This window comes from Scyliorhinus canicula, chromosome 5 (genome assembly GCF_902713615.1).
Source record: "Scyliorhinus canicula chromosome 5, sScyCan1.1, whole genome shotgun sequence".
NCBI lineage: Eukaryota > Metazoa > Chordata > Chondrichthyes > Carcharhiniformes > Scyliorhinidae > Scyliorhinus > Scyliorhinus canicula.
In genome coordinates, this window is record NC_052150.1 from 226,902,055 (window position 1) to 226,921,670 (window position 19,616).

At 43.7% G+C, this 19,616-nt stretch overlaps 1 protein-coding gene across 1 annotated transcript in view; it reads right to left on the reverse strand.

Moving 5' to 3' along the window:
• Window positions 1-14,779, reverse strand: part of LOC119965657 (ankyrin-3-like) — a 30,647-nt gene extending 15,868 nt beyond the window's left edge. The window contains exon 1 of the mRNA XM_038796424.1: window positions 14,296-14,779. Within this exon, the coding sequence (XP_038652352.1) occupies window positions 14,296-14,707 (412 nt within the window). The 5' untranslated portion in view covers window positions 14,708-14,779. The remainder of the gene's footprint in view (window positions 1-14,295) is intronic.
• Window positions 14,780-19,616: the final 4,837 nt, after the last annotated feature.

Below are 19,616 nucleotides of genomic sequence, written 5' to 3' on the forward strand. Positions count from 1 at the left end.
ATCTCTCCGCCCAAGTCTCCAAACGATCTAAATCCCGCTGTATCCTCTGACAGTCCTCATCGCTATCTGCAATTCCACCAACCTTTGTGTCATCTGCAAACTCACTAATCAGACCAGTTACAATTTTCCTCCAAATCATTTATATATACTACAAACAGCAAAGGTCCCAGCACTGATCCCTGTGGAACACCACGAGTCACAGCAATCAGTAAAGCACCCTTCCATTGCTACTCTCTGTCTTCTATGACCTAGCCAGTTCTGTATCCATCTTGCCAGCTCACCCCTGATCCCGTGTGACTTCACCTTTTGTACCAGTCTGCCATGAGGGACCTTGTCAAAGGCCTTACTGAAGTCCATATAGACAACATCCACTGCCCTACCTGCATCAATCATCTTTGTGACCTCTTCGAAAAACTCTATCAAGTTAGTCAGACACAACCTCCCCTTCACAAAACCATGCTGCCTCTCGCTAATACGTCCATTCGCTTCCAAATGGGAGTAGATCCCATCTTGAAGAATTCTCTGCAGTAATTTCCCTACCACTGTCATAAGGCTCACCGGCCTGTCGTTCTCTGGGTTATCCTTGCTACCCTGCTTAAACAAAGGATCAACATTGGCTATTCTCCAGTCCTCCGGGACATTACCTGAAGACAGTGAGGATCCAAAGATTTCTATCAATGCCTCAGCAATTTCCTCTCTAGCCTCCTTCAGTATTCTGGGGTAGATCCCATCAGGCCCTGGGGACTTATCTACCTTAATATTTTTCAAGACGCCCAACACCTCGTCTTTTTGCATCTCAATGTGTCCCAGGCTATCTACACACCCTTCTCCAGACTCAACATCCACCAATTCCTTCTCTTTGGTGAATACTGATGCAAAGTATTCATTTAGTATCTCGCCCATTTCCTCTGGCTCCACACATAGATTCCCTTGCCTATCCTTCAGTGGGCCAACCCTTTCCCTGGCTACCCGCTTGCTTTTTATGTGTGTGTAAAAAGCTTTGGGATTTTCCTTAACCCTATTTGCTAATAACTTTTCGTGACTCCTTCTAGCCCTCCTGACTCCGTGCTTAAGTTCCTTCCTACTTTCCATATATTCCACACAGGCTTTGTCTGTTCCCACCCTTCTAGCCCTGACAAATGCCTCCTTTTTCTTTTTGACGAGGCCTACAATATCTCTCATTATCCAAGGTTCCCAAAATTTGCCGTATTGATCCTTCTTCCGCACAGGAACATGCCGGTCCTGAATTCCTTTCAACTGACACTTGAAAGACTCCCACATGTCAGATGTTGATATACCCTCAAATATCTGCCCCCAATCTAGGTTCTTCAGTTCCTATCTAATATTGTTATAATTAGCCTTCCCCCAATTTAGCACATTCACCCTAGGACCACTCTTATCCTTGTTCACCAGCACTTTAAAACTTACTGAATTGTGGTCACTGTTCCCGAAATGCTCCCCTACTGAAACATCTACCACCTGGCCGGGCTCATTCCCCAATACCAGGTCCAGTATAGCCCTTTCCCTAGTTGGGCTATCTACATATTGTTTTAAGAAGCCCTCCTGGATGCTCCTTACAAACTCTGCCCCATCCAAGACCCGAGCACTAAGTGAGTTCCAGTCAATATAGGGGAAGTTAAAGTCTCTTTCCAAAATCTGTCTACCTATTTACTCCTCTATCTACCGCTGGCTGTTGGGAGGCCTGTACTAAACCCCCAACATTGTGACTGCACCCTTCATATTCCTGATCTCTACCCATATAGCCTCGCTGCCCTCTGAGGTGTCCTCCCGTAGTACAGCTGATATATTCTCCCAAACCAGTAGCGCAACTCCGCCACCCCTTTTACCTCCCCCTCTATCCCGCCTGAAACATCTAAATCCTGGAACGTTTAGCTGCCTATCCTGTCCTTCCCTCAACCAGGTCTGTGTAATGGCAACAACATCATAGTTCCAAGTACTAATCCAAGCTCTAAATTCATCTGCCTTACCCGTTATACTTCCTGCATTAAAACATATGCACTTCATGCCACCAGACCCGTTGTTTTCAGCAACATCTCCCTGTCTGCTCTGCCTCAGAGCCATACTGGCCCTATTCCCTAGTTCTCCCGCAATGCTTTCACCTTCTGACCTATTGCTCCGGTACCCACCCTCCTGCCATACTAGTTTAAACCCTCCTGTGTGACACTAGCAAACCTCGCGGCCAGGATATTTATGCCTCTCCAGTTTAGATGCAACCCGTCCTTCTTATACAGGTCACACTGGCCCCGAAAAGCTCCCAGTGGTCCAGATAACGGAAACCCTCCCTCATACACCAACTGTTTAGCCACGTGTTTAGCTGCTCTATCTTCCTATTTCTAGCCTCACTGGCACGTGGCACAGGGAGTAATCCCAAGTTTACAACCCTAGAGGTCCTGACTTTTAACTTTCTGCCTAGCTCCCTGAACTCCTGCTGCAGGACCTCATGCCCCTTCCTGCCTATGTCCTTAGTACCAATATGTGCGACGACCTCTGCCTGTTGAAGCTTTGGAGGAATATCGGGAAAGTAGGACAAACCTCAAACGCGCAATAAAGAGGGCTAAAAGGGGTCATAAAATATCTTTGGCTAACAGGGTTAAGGAAAATCCCAAAGCCTTTTATTGTATATAAGGAGCAAGAGGGTAACTAGGGAAAGGATTGGCCCACTCAAAGACAAAAGAGGGAATTTATGTGTGGAGTCAGAGGAAATGGGTGAGATTCTTAATGAGTACTTTGCATCGGTATTCACCAAGGAGAGGGACATGACGGATGTTGAGGTTAGGGATGGATGTTTAAATACACTAGGTCAGGTCGGCATAAGGAAGGGGGAGGTTTTGGGTATTCTAAAAGGCATTAAGGTGGACAAGTCCCCAGGACCGGATGGGATCTATCCCAGGTTGCTGAGGGAAGCGAGGGTCGAAATAGCTGGGGCCTTAACAGATATCTTTGCAGCATCCTTGAGCACGGGTGAGGTCCCGGAGTACTGGAGAATTGCTAATGTTGTCCCTTTGTTTAAGAAGGGTAGCAGGGATAATCCAGTGAATTATAGACCTATGAGCTTGACATCAGTGGTAGGCAAACTGTTGGAGAAGATACTGAGGGATAGGATCTATTCACATTTGGAAGAATATAGACTTATCAGTGATAGGCAGCATGGTTTTGTGCAGGGAAGGTCATGTCTTACAAACCTAATAGAATTCTTTGAGGAAGTGACAAAGTTAATTGATGAGAGAAGGGCTGTAGATGTCATATACATGGACTTCAGTAAGGCGTTTGATAAAGTTTCCCATGGCAGGTTGATGGAAAAAGTGAAGTCGTATGGGGTTCAGGGTGTACTAGCTAGATGGATAAAGAACTGGCTGGGCAACAGGAGACAGAGAGTAGTGGTGGAAGGGAGTGTCTCAAAATGGAGAAAGGTGACTAGTGGTGTTCCACAGGGATCCATGCTCGGACCACTGTTGTTTGTGATCTATATAAATGACCTGGAGGAAGGTATAGGTGTCTGATGAGCAAGTTTGCAGATGATACTAAGATTGGTGGAGTTGCAGATAGCGAGGAGGACTGTCAGAGAATACAGCAAAATATAGATAGATTGGAGAGTTGGGCAGAGAAATGGCAGATGGAGTTCAATCCAGGCAACGCGAGGTGACGCATTTTGAAAGATCTAATTCAAGAGCGGACTATATGGTCAATGAAAGAGTCCTGGGGAAAATTGATGTACAGAGAGATCTGGGAGTTCAGGTCCATTGTACCCTGAAGGTAGCAACGCAGGTCGATAGAGTGGTCAAGAAGGCATACAGCATGCTTGCCTTCATCGGACGGGGTATTGAGTACAAGAGTCAGCAGGTCATGTTACAGTTGTATAGGACTTTGGTTAGGCCACATTTGGAATACTGCGTGCAGTTCTGGTCGCCACATTACCAGAAGGATGTGGATGCTTTGGAGAGGGTGCAGAGGAGGTTCACCAGGATGTTGCCTGGTGTGGAGGGTGCTAGCTATGAAGAAAGGTTGAGTAGATTAGGATTGTTTTCGTTGGAAAGACGGAGGTTGAGGGGGGATCTGATTGAGGTCTACATAATTATGAGAGGTATGGACAGGGTGGATAGCAACAAGCTTTTTCCAAGAGTGGGGGTGTCAATTACAAGGGGTCACGATTTCAAGGTGAGAGGGGGAAAGTTTAAGGGAGATGTGCGTGGAAAGCTTTTTACGCAGAGGGTGGTGGGTGCCTGGAACGCTTTGCCAGCGGAGGTGGTAGAGGCGGGCACGATAGCATCATTTAAGATGCATCTGGACAGATATATGAACGGGCGGAGAACAGAGGGAAGTAGATCCTTGGAAAATAGGCGACAGGTTTAGTTAAAGGATCTGGATCGGCACAGGCTGGAAGGGCCGAAGGGCCTGTTCCTGTGCTGTAATTTTCTTTGTTCTTTATTTGCCCTCCCCCTTCAGGATGCCTGCTGTCCGTTCTGAGACATCCTGGATCCTGGCACCAGGGAAGCTAACATACCATCCTGGAGTCTCTTTCACGTCCACAGAAGCACCTATCTGTGCCCCTGACTAGAGTCCCCTATGACTATTGCTCTTCTGCACTTTGACCCTCCCTGCTGAACATCAGAGCCAGCCGTGGTGCCACTGTTCTGGCTGCTGCTGTTTTCCCCTGATAGGCTATCCCCCCCGACAGTATCCAAAGCGGTATACCTGTTCGAGAGGGGGACAACCACAGGGGATTCCTGCACTGACTGCCTGCCCCTTCTGGTGGTCACCCACCTCTCTGCCTGCACCTTGGGTGTGATCACATCTCTATAACTCCTATCTATGATGCTTTTCACCACCTGCATGCTCCTAAGTGCATCCAAGTGCTGCTCCAACCGAACCACGTGGTCTGTGAGGAGCTGCCATTTGTTACACTTGCTGCAGATGTAGTCGACTGGAACGCTGGAAGCATCACAGATCTGCCATGTCTCACAGTTGGAGCACTGCATCCTGCTGAGTGACATTTAAGCACTCATTAATTAATTTAAAATAAACACTTGAATTATTGTTAGATTAAGTTACAATTAACTATATGGCCCTGACGCTCGATGACTTTTACTGTAAAATTAAATACTAAATACCGATCACTGCCCTCAGGTTTAGTTACTCCACTATCTAGTTGATCAATTAGATTTGTTTTGCAATATTATTTCTTTTTTCAAATTTAACAGACAGATTCCCAACCAGCCAATCAGGTCACAGCTTTATTGTGATGTCACTTCTGTCTCCCCCCCCCCCCCCCCCACCACACAATTTGAAAAGTAGTAAAAATCACTTACCTTCCCAGGATGCTCACTGGTTCTCTCCCTGCAGATTAACAGTTACAGGCCAGAAGAAAGAGAACAAAATGGTAGGCGAAAAGCACCTTCTCCCACTGTGCACCGAATTACCTCACTGCACCAAATTACCAAGTTACAATTCCCACTCTGAATGTGTCTCACTCACTTAGGATGTGTCTCCTTCACCTGCGCAAAGCTTACTGAGTGCGCTTTCTGTCTTTTATACAGACCTCAGCTAACCAGGGTGACTCACACAACTTAAGCTTCAAACAGAAGAATACAATGTACACCCTTGTGTCACTAAAGAGGCCTCGGGTGACTGACAGATAACTGCCTCTCAGCAATTACAGTGGGGGCAGCTTCAGCCAATCAGACACTAAGCTACACACTCCACTTTTAACTGAAAAACAGCAAAATTAGACTTACCACTTACCTTTCCAGATTACCTCACTGCACCAAATTACCAAATTCCAAATTCCCACTCTGGATGTGTCTCACTCACTCAGGATGTGTCTCCTTCACCTGCGCAAAGCATCACTCCTGTAGTGATGTCTTGGAACTGAGATGATTGACCTCCAACAACCACAACCATCTTCCTTTGTGCCAGGTATGACTCCAACCAGCAGAGAGTTTTCCCTCTGATTCCCATTAACAACAGTTTTGCCAGGGCTTCTTGATGCCGCACTTGGTCGAATGTTGCCTTGACGTCAACGGCAGTCATTCTCACCTCACCTCTGGCATTCAGCTCTTTTGTCCATGTTTGAACCAAAGGTATAATGAGGCCATGAGTTGGTGGAAAGCAAACTGAGCCCCAGTGAGCAGGTTGTTGCTAAGCAAGTGTCGCTTTTTGCAAAAGGAATAATGAAAGTAGGGAAGTTTTACTGTAGCTATGGTAAGAACACAACTGGAATACTGTGCAAAATAAGCAAAATACTGTGGATTCCGGAAACCAAAACCAAAACAGAGGATACTGGAAAAACTCAGGTCTGCCAGCATCTTTCAGGAGAGAAACACAGTTAACATATCAAGTTATATACCCTTTATCACAGCTGCAGGAAGGAGAATGTGTTAGAGCAAAAGAAACTACAACAAAAAGTAGCAACTTGAAGAATAAATGACAGATGGCCTGGTGTGTGTGAGTGTGTGCGCACGCGGTGTCTGTGTGGGGGGGGGGGAGAGATATTTGCAATGAGGCAATACATGTGTGGGATATTTATTTTAAAGATGAAAGGAGGGTTTAAGATGGAGGAGAAAGGACCAAATCTAAAGTTGCCGAACTCAACATTGAGTCCGGAGGGCTGTAACGTAACCAATCAGAAGATGGGATGCTGCTCTTCCAGCTTGCACTGGAATACTGTGTGCCACATTGGTCTCATTTGAAAAAGATATAATTCTGTTAGAAGCAGGTCCGTAAAGGTTCACGTGACACATTCCTGGGATGAAGGGCTTACCTCATGAAGAAAGCTTGGACAGGTTGGAATTTAGAAGAATTAGAACTAATCTGGCTGAAACATATATGATCCTGAGGGGACTTGATAGGCTGAATACTAGGGCTGGAACTAGAGGTCCAAAATTAAGATGAAGATGAGAATTTTGTCTCTCAAACAGTCATTCGTCTGACCCTCTCAGTAGAAGAATTCTCTTCCCCGGCAGTAGAGGCTGAATCATTGAATTTATTCAAGGCTGAATTAGATAGAGTTTTGGTCAAGAGGGTTATGGGGCACAGAAAGGAAACCACAACTAGTTCTGCCATGATCATATTAAATGGTTGGTTCATGGGGCCTCACGGTAGCATAGTGGTTAGCATCAATGCTTCACAGCTCCAGGGTCCCAGGTTCGATTCCCGGCTGGGTCACTGTCTGTGTGGAGTCTGCACGTCCTCCCTGTGTGTGCGTGGGTTTCCTCCGGGTGCTCCGGTTTCCTCCCACAGTCCAAAGATGTGCGGGTTAGGTGGATTGGCCATGCTAAATTGCCCGTAGTGTAAGGTTAATGGGGGGATTGTTGGGTTACGGGTATACAGGTTACGTGGGTTTAAGTAGGGTGATCATTGCTCGGCACAACATCGAGGGCCGAAGGGCCTGTTCTGTGCTGTACTGTTCTATGGGACCAACTGGTCTATCCCTGTTCTGAAGTTTATGTTTTTAGAACATAGAACATACAATGCAGAAGGAGGCCATTTGGCCCATCGAGACTGCACCGACCCACTAAAGCCCTCACTTCCAACCTACCCCCGTAACCCAATAACCCCTCCTAACTATTTTGATCACTAAGGTAAATTTATCATGGCCAATCCACCTAACCTGCACGTCTTTCGGGACTAGTGGGAGGAAACCGGAGCACCCAGAGGAAACCCACGCAGACACGGGGAGAACGTGCAAACTCCGCACAGACAGTGACCCAGCGGGGAATCGAACCTGGAGCCTGGCGCTGTGAAGCCACAGTGCTATGCACTAGTGCTACCGTGCTGCCTATGTCCTTCTTAACCCCATGTCCTTGGTACAGAGACTAGAATATTCTTATACATAAATCAAAGTGCAGGTACAGGAAGTAATTAGGATGGCAAATTGAGTTTATTGCAAGAAGGATGGAGTTTACAAGTAGGGTAGTTTTTTTATAGCTGTACAGGGCATTGATGAGACTATACCTCAAGTACTGTGCAGTTTTGATCACCTTACTTAAGTAAGTATTGTTTTTTAATTCATCAAAGGATGTGGGCTTCATCATCTCGACAACCATTTATTACCCATCCCCAATTGCCCTTCAGAAGGTGGTAGTGAGCTGCTTTCTTGAACCACTGCAGTCCACGGGGTGTAAGTATACTCACAGTGATGTTAGGGAGAAATTTTCAGGTTTTGACCCAGTAGCAGTGAAGGAACAGCAATATATTTCCAAATCAGGATGGTGAGTGACTTGGAGGAGAACTTCTAGGTATTGGGGTTCCCGGGTATCTGCTGCCCTTGTCCTTCTGGATGGGAATGGCTGATGGTTTGTAGGTGCTGTATAAGGAGCCTTGGCAAGTTCCTGTGCTGCATCTTGTAGATAGTACACACGGCTGCTACTGAATGTCAGTGGTGGAGGAAGTGACTGTTTGTGGGTGGGGTGCCAATCAAGTGAGCTGCTTTGCCTGGATGAGTGCAACTCCAACAATATTCAAGAAGCTTGAAACCATCCAGGATAAAGGGACAGTATTGCATCACTCTCCTTACTTGTGCTTTGTAGATGGTGAATTGACTTCTGGGAGTCAGGGGGTGAGTTACTTGCCACAGGATTCCTAGCCTCTTGGGGCCACAATATTTATATGGCTGGTCCAGATAGGTTTTTAGTCAATGGTAACTTCCATGATGTTGATGGTGGGGGAGAAAGACCAGTGATGATGTCATTGAATATCAAGGGGCAATGATTAGTTTCTCTCTTGTGTCAAAGACCAGGGGAGGGATTCTCTGACCGGAGATTTCCGCACCTTTGGGGCGGCCCGATGCCGGAGTGGTTCACGCCACTCCAACACGCCGGGACCCCCCCCCCCCCCCCCGTCCCACCGGGTAGGGGAGAATCCCGGCCCAGATCCCAACAGTGGCTAAGGTACAGCACCAGAACCGCAACATTTTTTTAATTTTAAGACTGTGTGGCGAGATCGATTCGCTCCAGGAGTGATTGCATGAGAAATTGGGCTTGGTTATTTAAACAAAAGATAAACAATATTTAAACTTCAAGCCGAACAAGAAGCGATTATATGTATCTCTCAACCTTAACATATGATTTCCCATTAAAGAGCACGTGGAATGAACATTCAGATCTCAACTCCACTTATTAAGGCAGGCAACAACGATACTTGCATTTACAGGACATATTCCTGCTTTTAGTGTTACTCCTTTGGACCCCTTTCTCAAAACCTGTCTTGGAGAACAATGGATCTTGGGTGAGTCACCCTGGATGAACAGGGGTATCCAGTTTATTCCCATTAATGAGTTCAAGTCTGAATGGACAATGTAACTCAGGCCAGGTGTGGGCGTATACCTCTGACTCATTGCTAGCAGTTCTGTTAACCACTAAATTGTACATCTTTGATCCAATTTCCTAACATCTCCGTTTCGTTACACTTGTTGGAGATGGCCATTGCTTGGCACTTGTGTGGTGCGAATGTTCATAGAATCCCCACCATGGATTATTGAGGTGTTGAGATGCTAAAAGGGTGTTTTCATTAATGGGCGTTCGAGAACATGGGGGGGGGGGGGGGGGGTGGGAACAGTTTCAAAATAAGGGGTCTCCCATTTCAGATTGAAATGAGAGGAATGTCTTCTTTCAAAGGGTTGTTAGTGTTTAGAATTGTCTTCCCCAGTGAACAATGGAAGAAAGACCATTGAATACAGATATTTGATGTACAGTGGAATCAAGGGTTATTGGGGAAAGCAGGAAAGTGGAGTTACGGCCACAGTCGGATCAGCCATGATCTCAAGATTCATTACTTTGGGGCACCACTGATTATCAGTCGTAGGGCAGATCCATAACCAATTCTGAATCCAATGTCACAGCTTCACATTAATCATACAGGATTCTAATCAGTTGCATCTGAAAATCCAGGTTGACTATGATGCATGTGACATGAGGATTCTGGCCAAGAATAGGTTTGGCCTTAATGTATTTTCATTATCTGTTAATGAGATGTGGGCATCACAGGCAAGGTCAGCGCTGCCCATCCATAATTTTCCTTGAAATGACTGACTTGCTGGGCCATTTCAGGGGAAAGTTGATAGACATCAGATTCTCTGGTTAGCTATAGATAAGATAGATAAAGGTTTAATGAAGAAATCCTGTTTGGAAAATCCTTAAATCCTTAAGAGTAATTAACTTGATTAAGAGTTAAGAGTGCATAAGTTATTATGGATGGAGGTATTGTTATGGGCCAGGGTTTACAGAGCCCCAAAGTGCATCATGGAGTTCACCTGACCCACAACTTTTAATAGGTTGTGGTATGGGGAGCACATGGCCCACTCTACAGGTGTGGTACAGCAGAAATGGAAAAGTGTTTTTTAAAAGCAAAACAATGTTTCTTCTATGAACTCAAGTTAACTTTTTTAAAACATACAGTGAACATCTTAGCAACTATTAATTCAAATACAACCCCCAAAGGCTGAATTCAGCACTAAGTAATCCTTTAAGCTTTCCTTTTAACATCCATACAAAAGAAACACATTTTAACAGAAGCACATTCGATTTACATTCACTACTGAGAACATTTATAATTCTGAATTCACCAAATGATCGAGAGATAGTCTTTTGATGGCGGAGAGATCAACAGTACACCTGCTGTGTCTGGCTTCAGCTCCAACACTGAAAACAAAACTAAAACGCACTCTGCAGCCTGTTCAAAAACGAAAGTAAAAAGCTGACAGGCAGTCCAGCTCTACCTACTCACTGACATCACTACAGTAATAAATGCCCCATTTCTTAAAGGTACACTCACTACAGATATTTATATACACACCCATGGGCAGCACGGCGGCACAGTGGTTAGCATTGCTGCCTACGGCGCTGAGGACCAGGGTTCGAATCCCGGCCCTGGGTCACTGTCCGTGTGGAGCTTGCATATTCTCCCCGTGTCTGTGTGGGTTTCGCCCCCACAACCCAAAGATGTGCAGGTTAGGTGAATTGGCCACGCTAAATTGCCCCTTAATTGAAAAAATAATTGGGTACTCTAAATTTAAAAAAAATATATACACACCCATATATTTATATACACACCCATTTAATAACACCCATTTCCTAAAGGTACTCTGACATGACAATATTAAGGAGAATTCCCAACAGCTTCACACACTGCAGTTCATGATGTACATTAACAACTTGGAATTGGTTGGGAGTGGGTGGGTGCATGGCCTTGTTTCCAAAATTTGCAGGTGGCATGAAACTTTGAAGTGTGGTAAGCAGTGAGAAATATAGCACTGGATTTCAGGAGGATATAGAGCTGATGTAAAGGAGATGTATGACATATGAAGACAACAGGACAAAGTATGAAGTGATACAATTTAATAAGAAGACAAAGGAGAGTCAAAGCAGGCTAAATGATACAATTTTGGAGGGGGTGCAAGAACAGAGATCTAAATGGTACAAATCTTTAACAGGGTGACAGAAGAGTACTTTATTTTCAGCGATGTGGCCAACATTTATTGCCCATCCTTAACTGTTCTTGAGTGTCTTGCTCGGCCATTTCAGATCGTGTTATGACTCAACCACATTGCTGTGGGTCTGGAGTTTCATGTAGGCCAGACAAGATAAGGACCACAGATTTCCTTCCCTAAAGAGCATTAGTGAACCAGATAAGTTATGACAATCAATGCTAGTAATGAGTTTCATGGTCGCCATCACTAAGAATAGTTTTCAATTCACGACCTATTGAATTTCAATTCTACCAGCTGCCTTGGTGACATTTGAACCCATTTCCCCAGACCTGGGCCACTGGATTACTCGCCCAGTGACATTACCACTACACCACCAGGGTTCTTCTATATTGTAACTATTTACTTTCCACTTTAGATACATCACATTAAAATTCCCAACTTTTACCCCATTCCATCAAAATCAGCCACATCAACAAACTGAAAAAGTGAAAGATTCCAGGTGCGGCATTGGCATTTTCTGACCTTCCTCCTCCAATTTACACTAAAATGCATTTATCAAAACCCAGCATTTATAAAATTGCAAAATACCCACTAATGATTGATTCTACATCTTGATTGGCTTTCTTTCCTGCTTTTGAAATCTACCTCCCCCCAACCTTCAAAACGAATCTATGGATCGATCATTACACCGTGCTAATTATTATTACCAATGCTGAATATATATTGTGGCCACTGCTGTTATTATATTTGGCTATGTTACATTATTAATTATATTTCTGCCATTGAACATATATTACTCCCGTTGAAAATTGGCAATAGGAGAGGGATTCACAGTAACCTCATTGCAGTGTTAATGTCAGCCTACTCTTGACAATAAAGATTATTATTAGATAAAGATAGTGGAAGCATATTCAATAATAACTTTCAAAAATGAATTGAATACGTTCTAGAAATGTTTGCGGGGCTGTGAGGAAAGCGCATGGTCGGTGCTGCCTCCAAACCCTGAACCGAAGTTACCTGTCAACCGTGGGTGCTGCATCTTCTGCCTCTCCAAGTGACGCGCACGAAGGGAGGCGGCTGTACTGCAGCCTCTCCGCTCTTCTGTCGCCTGTTCGTGACTCCTGCACCACTCCCAACACCTTCAGCCCTTCGCCTGTGCCGTACCTGCGGTTCAAACGAGCCCCTTCCCAGGGACTGAGAGGGCGGTTGCTGCCAGGGTTTGACGAGCATCCAAGTTCTCAAGCTTGAAACCGATCGGCTCTGGCTTCAGCTTGAGTCTCGGATTAACTACTGCGATTGAGATGAGCCACATGCATTCAGTAATTATTTCTACTGCGAGTGTTTTAACTGAAATACGAAAAATATAAAATATGAAATACGAGATAAATCATTTCAAAATCCAGGTTTTGTTTCAGTTAAGATACAGGTAATATCATTATTATTAAATCCAGGTTTTGTTTCAGTTAAAATACAAATAATAATATTATTATTAAATCCAGGTTTTACTTCAGCTAAAATACAAATAATAATATTATTATTAAATCCAGTTTTGCTTCAGTTAAGATACAAATAATAATATTATTATTATTAAATCCAGGTTTTGTTTCAGTTATGATACAAATAATATTATTATTATTATTAAATCCAGATTTTGCTTCAGTTAAGATACAAATAATAATATTATTATTATTAAATCCAGGTTTTGTTTCAGTTAAGATAAAACACAAACCTCGGAGTGTGAAGTGATTGACCATATATAATATCTCAATATACTTTCCAGTGTGCAGCTAAGATTGCGATGAATTTTATGACAGCATCTGTTTAAAAATTGCAAAGTATTCAGCTGTTTCCATTCCCTCACAGTGAAAGGTTCTAGTCAGCGACACCTAAGAAGTGTCAAACACATCGACGTTACTGAGTTCCCAGCCATTTGTTTTTTTTAAAGGATTAAAGCCTCGAACTGTGAGTGTTTGACTCCGTTCACAGCCGAAGTGGGGCAAAATGATGGGCCACACTGCAGCCCCATGGGGTTAGAGACAGAGAGAAGCGACAAGGCTGGAATTAATATAGGGGGACTGACCCCTTCAGCTTAGAAATAGAATCTGAAACACGGGTCCATTCGGTAGTTTATTCAGCAAAACTCGACATGATCAAACATTTCCATTGCACATTATTGACACCAAGCGTTACGCTTGAGGAAGGGATTCGCGGTCTGAGGGTTTATAAGGAAGAGGTGGAACCGCCATTTAGGGCGAACAACCAGGAAAAAAACAACCTGGTCAATGGCGTGAAGATGAATCAGTCGGACAGACATACACGAATGAATGGAAATTAGAAAGATTTTTTTTAAAAGGAAGAGAGAAAATAGTGGTTGAAGATGAAATGAGAAAGAACGACGAAGATGTCAGAGAATGTGAAATGGAGACGTTTATAAAGATGTTGGATCGATAAAGAGGAATATAGAAGTGATTGAATGGGATGCAAGATAGATAAAGAGGAAGAGATAAATGAGCGCAGGTGGATTTAGGAGGATTAAAGGGAAAGGACGCAAGTGATAGAAGGACAGAGGAAAATGGGGAAAGAGATAGAAAAGGCGAAGCTGATAAAGGGGGGGGGGGGGAAGAGAGATGCTCATTAAAGTAGAGATTACATAAAGCAGGAGAGATACAGGGAAATGGAGAGGCAGACAAGATGGATTGTTAAAAGAGAGATTAGTGAAACGGAGAGACGGGCCGAGACGAGATGATGCAAAGCAGACAGCTAGAGAGAGCAAATGCAATACACAGGATACATAGACAGACAGTAGACAAGGAGACAGCTCGGGAAACGCCTAGTCAGATCGGCAGACATACCCTGTCTCTCCAGCCTCTCTAGGTGGTGATCCAGACCTTTTAGGCACTCCTGGGTGCTTTCGAGAAACGGCCGGGGTCTCGATTCCAAGATCAGTTTCAGTAAGTTTAGAAGTGTCTTCTTGGCCACTCTCATACTTATCTCTCCGTAAGCCACGTAGAATTGGATCTCATTAGATCCCGGCTCCTCTGATCCGTACAAATACTCATCACCACAAAACTCCACCCCAGCGCCATCACCAAACGAAAAGGCTGTGTTGCCCAGGAGACAGTGGACATACGGAGAGGCCACTTGTCCATCCAGGCGCTTGAGGAAGGCGCTGATGGGGAAGGGCAGTTCAGACCAATACTCCCCCAAATCCACTTTCCCACCGTCCCCCCAGCTGAACTGGGCAGCCACCTGGTTCAAACTCATACTGAAAGCTCCGGAGTAACGCCCAGGAGCCGCTCTATAAATATTGGTTTGGCAGAGGGTCAGGTTTGGGACCGTTAAATGCAACTGGAGAGCCACCATCCGCAATGCAGATACATTTGGGAGGCTGGGCACTTTGACGAGGAACGCCCTGGAGTGCGTCAGAACTGCGTCAGGTGAACTTTTAAAGACAAATGGCATTTTATTTCTGTAAAAGTATTAACTAAGCTAACCTATTTACCCATGGCAATGCGGCTACCTTCTTTCGCCACGAGTATTTGGGAAAACTTTCGACTTATTTTATTTCTCCACAAACTGCCTGAAGTGGTTTGGCGATTTAAAGCGTTTCATCTCTATTTTTCTCCAAAGCATCATTTAGATTATTCAATATAATCTCGCATTGCACATTTGCTGGGTGGTGTTCCTTCTCTCGAAACATTTCCACATTATTTAGATTGCCCAATACAATGGGGCAAAGTGGGGGGGACTACCTTTAATGGCCACTTTGCAACATCCCACAAGCAGAGATTTGGAGGAAGGGCGGATTCCTGCTGTCACCCAGTGCAATGGCCATGGGATTTTTGGTTTGAGGTAGCTCTGATAGGTTTCTGTCGCTTGCCTCTGTGTCCTTTCCCCAGCCCTGATGTCTGGCCGCCCATGGAGGTTGATCATTTTGGAGAGCGCTTTCCAGCACTATGATGGCTACAGCGTGTGTGGCCGGCTGGTCAAGGGATGTCACAACATCTACCGCTTCATCGAGCTGGTGCAGAGCGGCAAGGTGGTGGTGGAAGCCATGCTCTCGGACAGAAGGCACCTGCCCATGGGTGTGGTCCATGTGCAGTACAGGGTGACACAGAGGGACACCCGTGCCCGCCCCGGAGCCCCGAGGACAGCAGCCACGAAGCTCGGGGACGCCCCCCAGCAATATGAACCCAAGACCCTGACTGAAGCGAACATATGGACCAGAGATGCGTTGTCAATAGCCGTCAGGGAGGCTTTTCAGGAGGCGTTCAACAAAGATCCCAAGTGCCCCAGGGTGAGGAGATCTCTTCCAGCACATGGCACTATAGATGCTTACTTTGAGGGCAAAGTATGCATTGGGAGACGACCCATTACATATGATATCCAGAACAACCAGAAAATCCAGTCCTACCTGCCCTTCATAGCTCCTTCGGAAGCCCCCTACTGGATGGCCGCTCTGTGTAGCGTTGATGTAGATCGCAGGGAAGTGTTTGTCCGAGTCTTTTACTTCATCCACAACGAGCAGACATTAATATAACTGGTGAGGAGGGGCTTCAAATCCCAATTCCCTAAAGTACCTGCTGGTCCCATTGCTCGTCTTTCACAGCTTCTGCCCACGCAAACTCTGTCCTTTTCACTTGAGAATGACTGCCTTAGGAGTGAAATTGTTTTATAAAATATTAATTACCTTAGCTGTTAAAATAACCTTGGCCCGCCCAGAATCCAATTTTATTTCCCCCATCTCATTTATTGGGGGTAACTGTTGAAATCCATTCGTTATCCCAATGTGCTGTTTGGTATTTAGTAACCATCTTGGCATTGATAGTTATTGATTCATTGTTTTGGCGTTAGTCGGTATGATTGCCAACCATTTGGATGTGGATTAGTAGTTATCAATTATGTCGATGTGTAGTGGTAATTATTAACTATTTAGTGGTAATTATTAACCATTTTAATGTAAAGCGGTAATTATTAACCACTTTGATGTGGAGTGGTAATTATTAACCACTTTGATGTGGAGTGGTAATTATTAACCATTTTGATGTAAAGTGGTAATTATTAACCATTTTGATGTGGCGTGGTAATTATTAACCATTTTGATGTAAAGTGGTAATTATTAACCATTTTGATGTGGTGTGGTAATTATTAACCATTTTGATGTCAAGTGGTAATTATTAACCATTTTGATGTGTAGTGGTAATTATTAACCATTTTGATGTGGAGTGGTAATTATTAACTATTTTGATGTGGTGTAGTAATTATTAACCATTTTGATGTGTAGTGGTAATTATTAACCATTTTGATGTGGAGTGGTAATTATTAACTATTTTGATGTGGTGTAGTAATTATTAACCATTTTGATGTGTAGTGGTAATTATTAACCATTTTGGTATAGAGTGGTAATTATGAATCAGTTTGATGTGGAGTGGTAATTATTAACCATTTTGATGTGGAGTGGTAATTATGAATCAGTCTGATATGGAGTGGTAATTATGAATCAGTTTGATGTGGAGTGGTAATTATTAACCATTTTGATGTGGAGTGGTAATTATTAACCATTTTGATGTGGAGTGGTAATTATGAATCAGTTTGATGTGGAGTGGTAATTATGAATCAGTTTGATGTGGAGTGGTAATTATTAACCATTTTGATGTGTAGTGGTAATTATTAACCATTTTGGTATAGAGTGGTAATTATGAATCAGTTTGATGTGGAGTGGTAATTATTAACCATTTTGATGTGGAGTGGTAATTATTAACCATTTTGATGTGGAGTGGTAATTATTAATCAGTTTGATGTGGAGTGGTAATTATTAACCATTTTGATGTGGAGTGGTAATTATTAATCAGTTTGACGTGGAGTGGTAATTATTAATCAGTTTGATGTGCAGTGGTAATTATGAATCAGTCTGATGTGGAGTGGTAATTATTAACCATTTTGATGTGGAGTGGTAATTATTAACCATTTTGATGTGGTGTGGTAATTATTAACCATTTTGATGTCAAGTGGTAATTATTAACCATTTTGATGTGTAGTGGTAATTATTAACCATTTTGATGTGGAGTGGTAATTATTAACCATTTTGGTATAGAGTGGTAATTATGAATCAGTTTGATGTAGAGTGGTAATTATTAACCATTTTGATGTGGAGTGGTAATTATTAACCATTTTGATGTGGAGTGGTAATTATTAATCAGTTTGATGTGGAGTGGTAATTATTAACCATTTTGATGTGGAGTGGTAATTATTAATCAGTTTGATGTGGAGTGGTAATTATTAACTATTTTGATGTGGAGTGGTAATTATTAATCAGTTTGATGTGGAGTGGTAATTATTAATCAGTTTGATGTGGAGTGGTAATTATTAATCAGTTTGATGTGCAGTGGTAATTATTAATCAGTTTGACATTTGTTGCTGGTTATTTCAAACCTTCATTATCACTAGGCTTGAATATTCCAATGCACTACTGGCTGGTCTCCCACATTCTACCCTGTGTAAACTTGCAAATTATCCAAATCTCAGCTGTTAATGTTTTAACTCATACAAAGTTTAATTCCTGTGCTGGGTAATCTACATGGGCTCCCAGTCAAGCAATGGTTTGATATTAAAATCTCATCCCTGTTTTCAAATTCCTCTGTAATCTCCTCCAGCTCCATGACCTTGGTATAATTATTTTAGTATGCATTGGAATTTACTAATTCTATTGGCATGAGTTGGTATTTATTAATTGCATCAATGTTGATCTATTATCATTGGCAATAACACCAAAACAGTCTGTTTTTAAAATTCACAATAAATGTATTTTACCTACTTTCAGAATTGATGATATACCAGAATACCTAGGAAATATGGAAAACATCTCAAGATGACAGATAGGACTTAACGGGAATGCCTCTTGTCACTTTAATCACCCATAAAACAAAATTATTCCCTGGTTCCCATCTGCGTTACCCTCCACTTCATACATAGAATCATAGAATTCACAGTGTAGAAGGAGGCCCATCGAGTCTGCACTGCCCCTTGGAAAGAGCACCCTACTTAAGCCCATGCCTCCACCCTATCTCCAGAACCCAGCAACCCCACACAACCTTTTTGGACACTAAGGGCAATTTAGCATGGCCAATCAAAGTAACCTGCACATCTTTCGGGACTTGTGGGAGGAAACCGGAGCACCCAGAGGTACCCCACACAGACACGGGGAGAATGTGCAGACTCCACACCGACAGTGACCCAAGCCAGGAATCGTACCTGGGATCCTGGAGCTGTGAAGCAACTGTGCTAACCACTGTGCTACCGTGCTGCCCAACATACAACACCCTGCTCTGGCACCACATACTGTTCCTTCACTGTTGCTGGGTTAAAATCCTACAACAATCCAGAAGACCATAAGCAGAAGTAGGCCATTCAGCCCATCCAGTTTGCTCCACCATTCACTGAGATCTTGGCTGATCTGATATAATCCTCAACTCCACTTTCCCGTGCTATCCCCATAACCTTTGATTCCCTTATTGATTAAAAATCTTTCTATCTCAGCCTTGAACCTACTTAATGACCCAGCCTCTACAGCTCTCTGCGATAAAGAATTCCACAGATTCATTACTCTGAGGGAAGAAATCCCTCCTCATCTCTGTCTTAAATGGGTGACCCCTTACTCTGAGATATGCCCTCTAGTGCAGGCATTTTCAAAACAGGGTTGTGACCCACGGGTGGGTTGGAGGTGGGTTTCGGGAGGACCGTGGAGACATTCATCGCGGCGCTCTTGATCGCATGAATTCAGGCGCAACAGTTGCCAGCGGCTTTAAAAATGACGCCCTCGACTGGCTAAATAAATGCAAGCGTGTTGCGCATGCGTGGCCGCTTATCAGTGCGCATGCCCGGAGCCCAGAGAGAAACATGGCCTTCTCCTGATGTCAACGCTCGGAACCAGGGAATATTTTTTCAAATTCAATTCAGTCTTCCTGCATCTGTCTTGAATATGCTCACTGGCTGAGCCTGCACTACTCTCTTTGATACTGAATTTTGGAGATTGAAAAGATTCACAATACTTTGAATTAAGTAATTCCTTCTCATCTATGTCTAAAATCCTTACATTGTAAAATGCAGACGAAATCCCCAGACTGTAAACCACCCATCTGAGGAAAACTTACATTCTGCATCTGCTCTGTGGAGT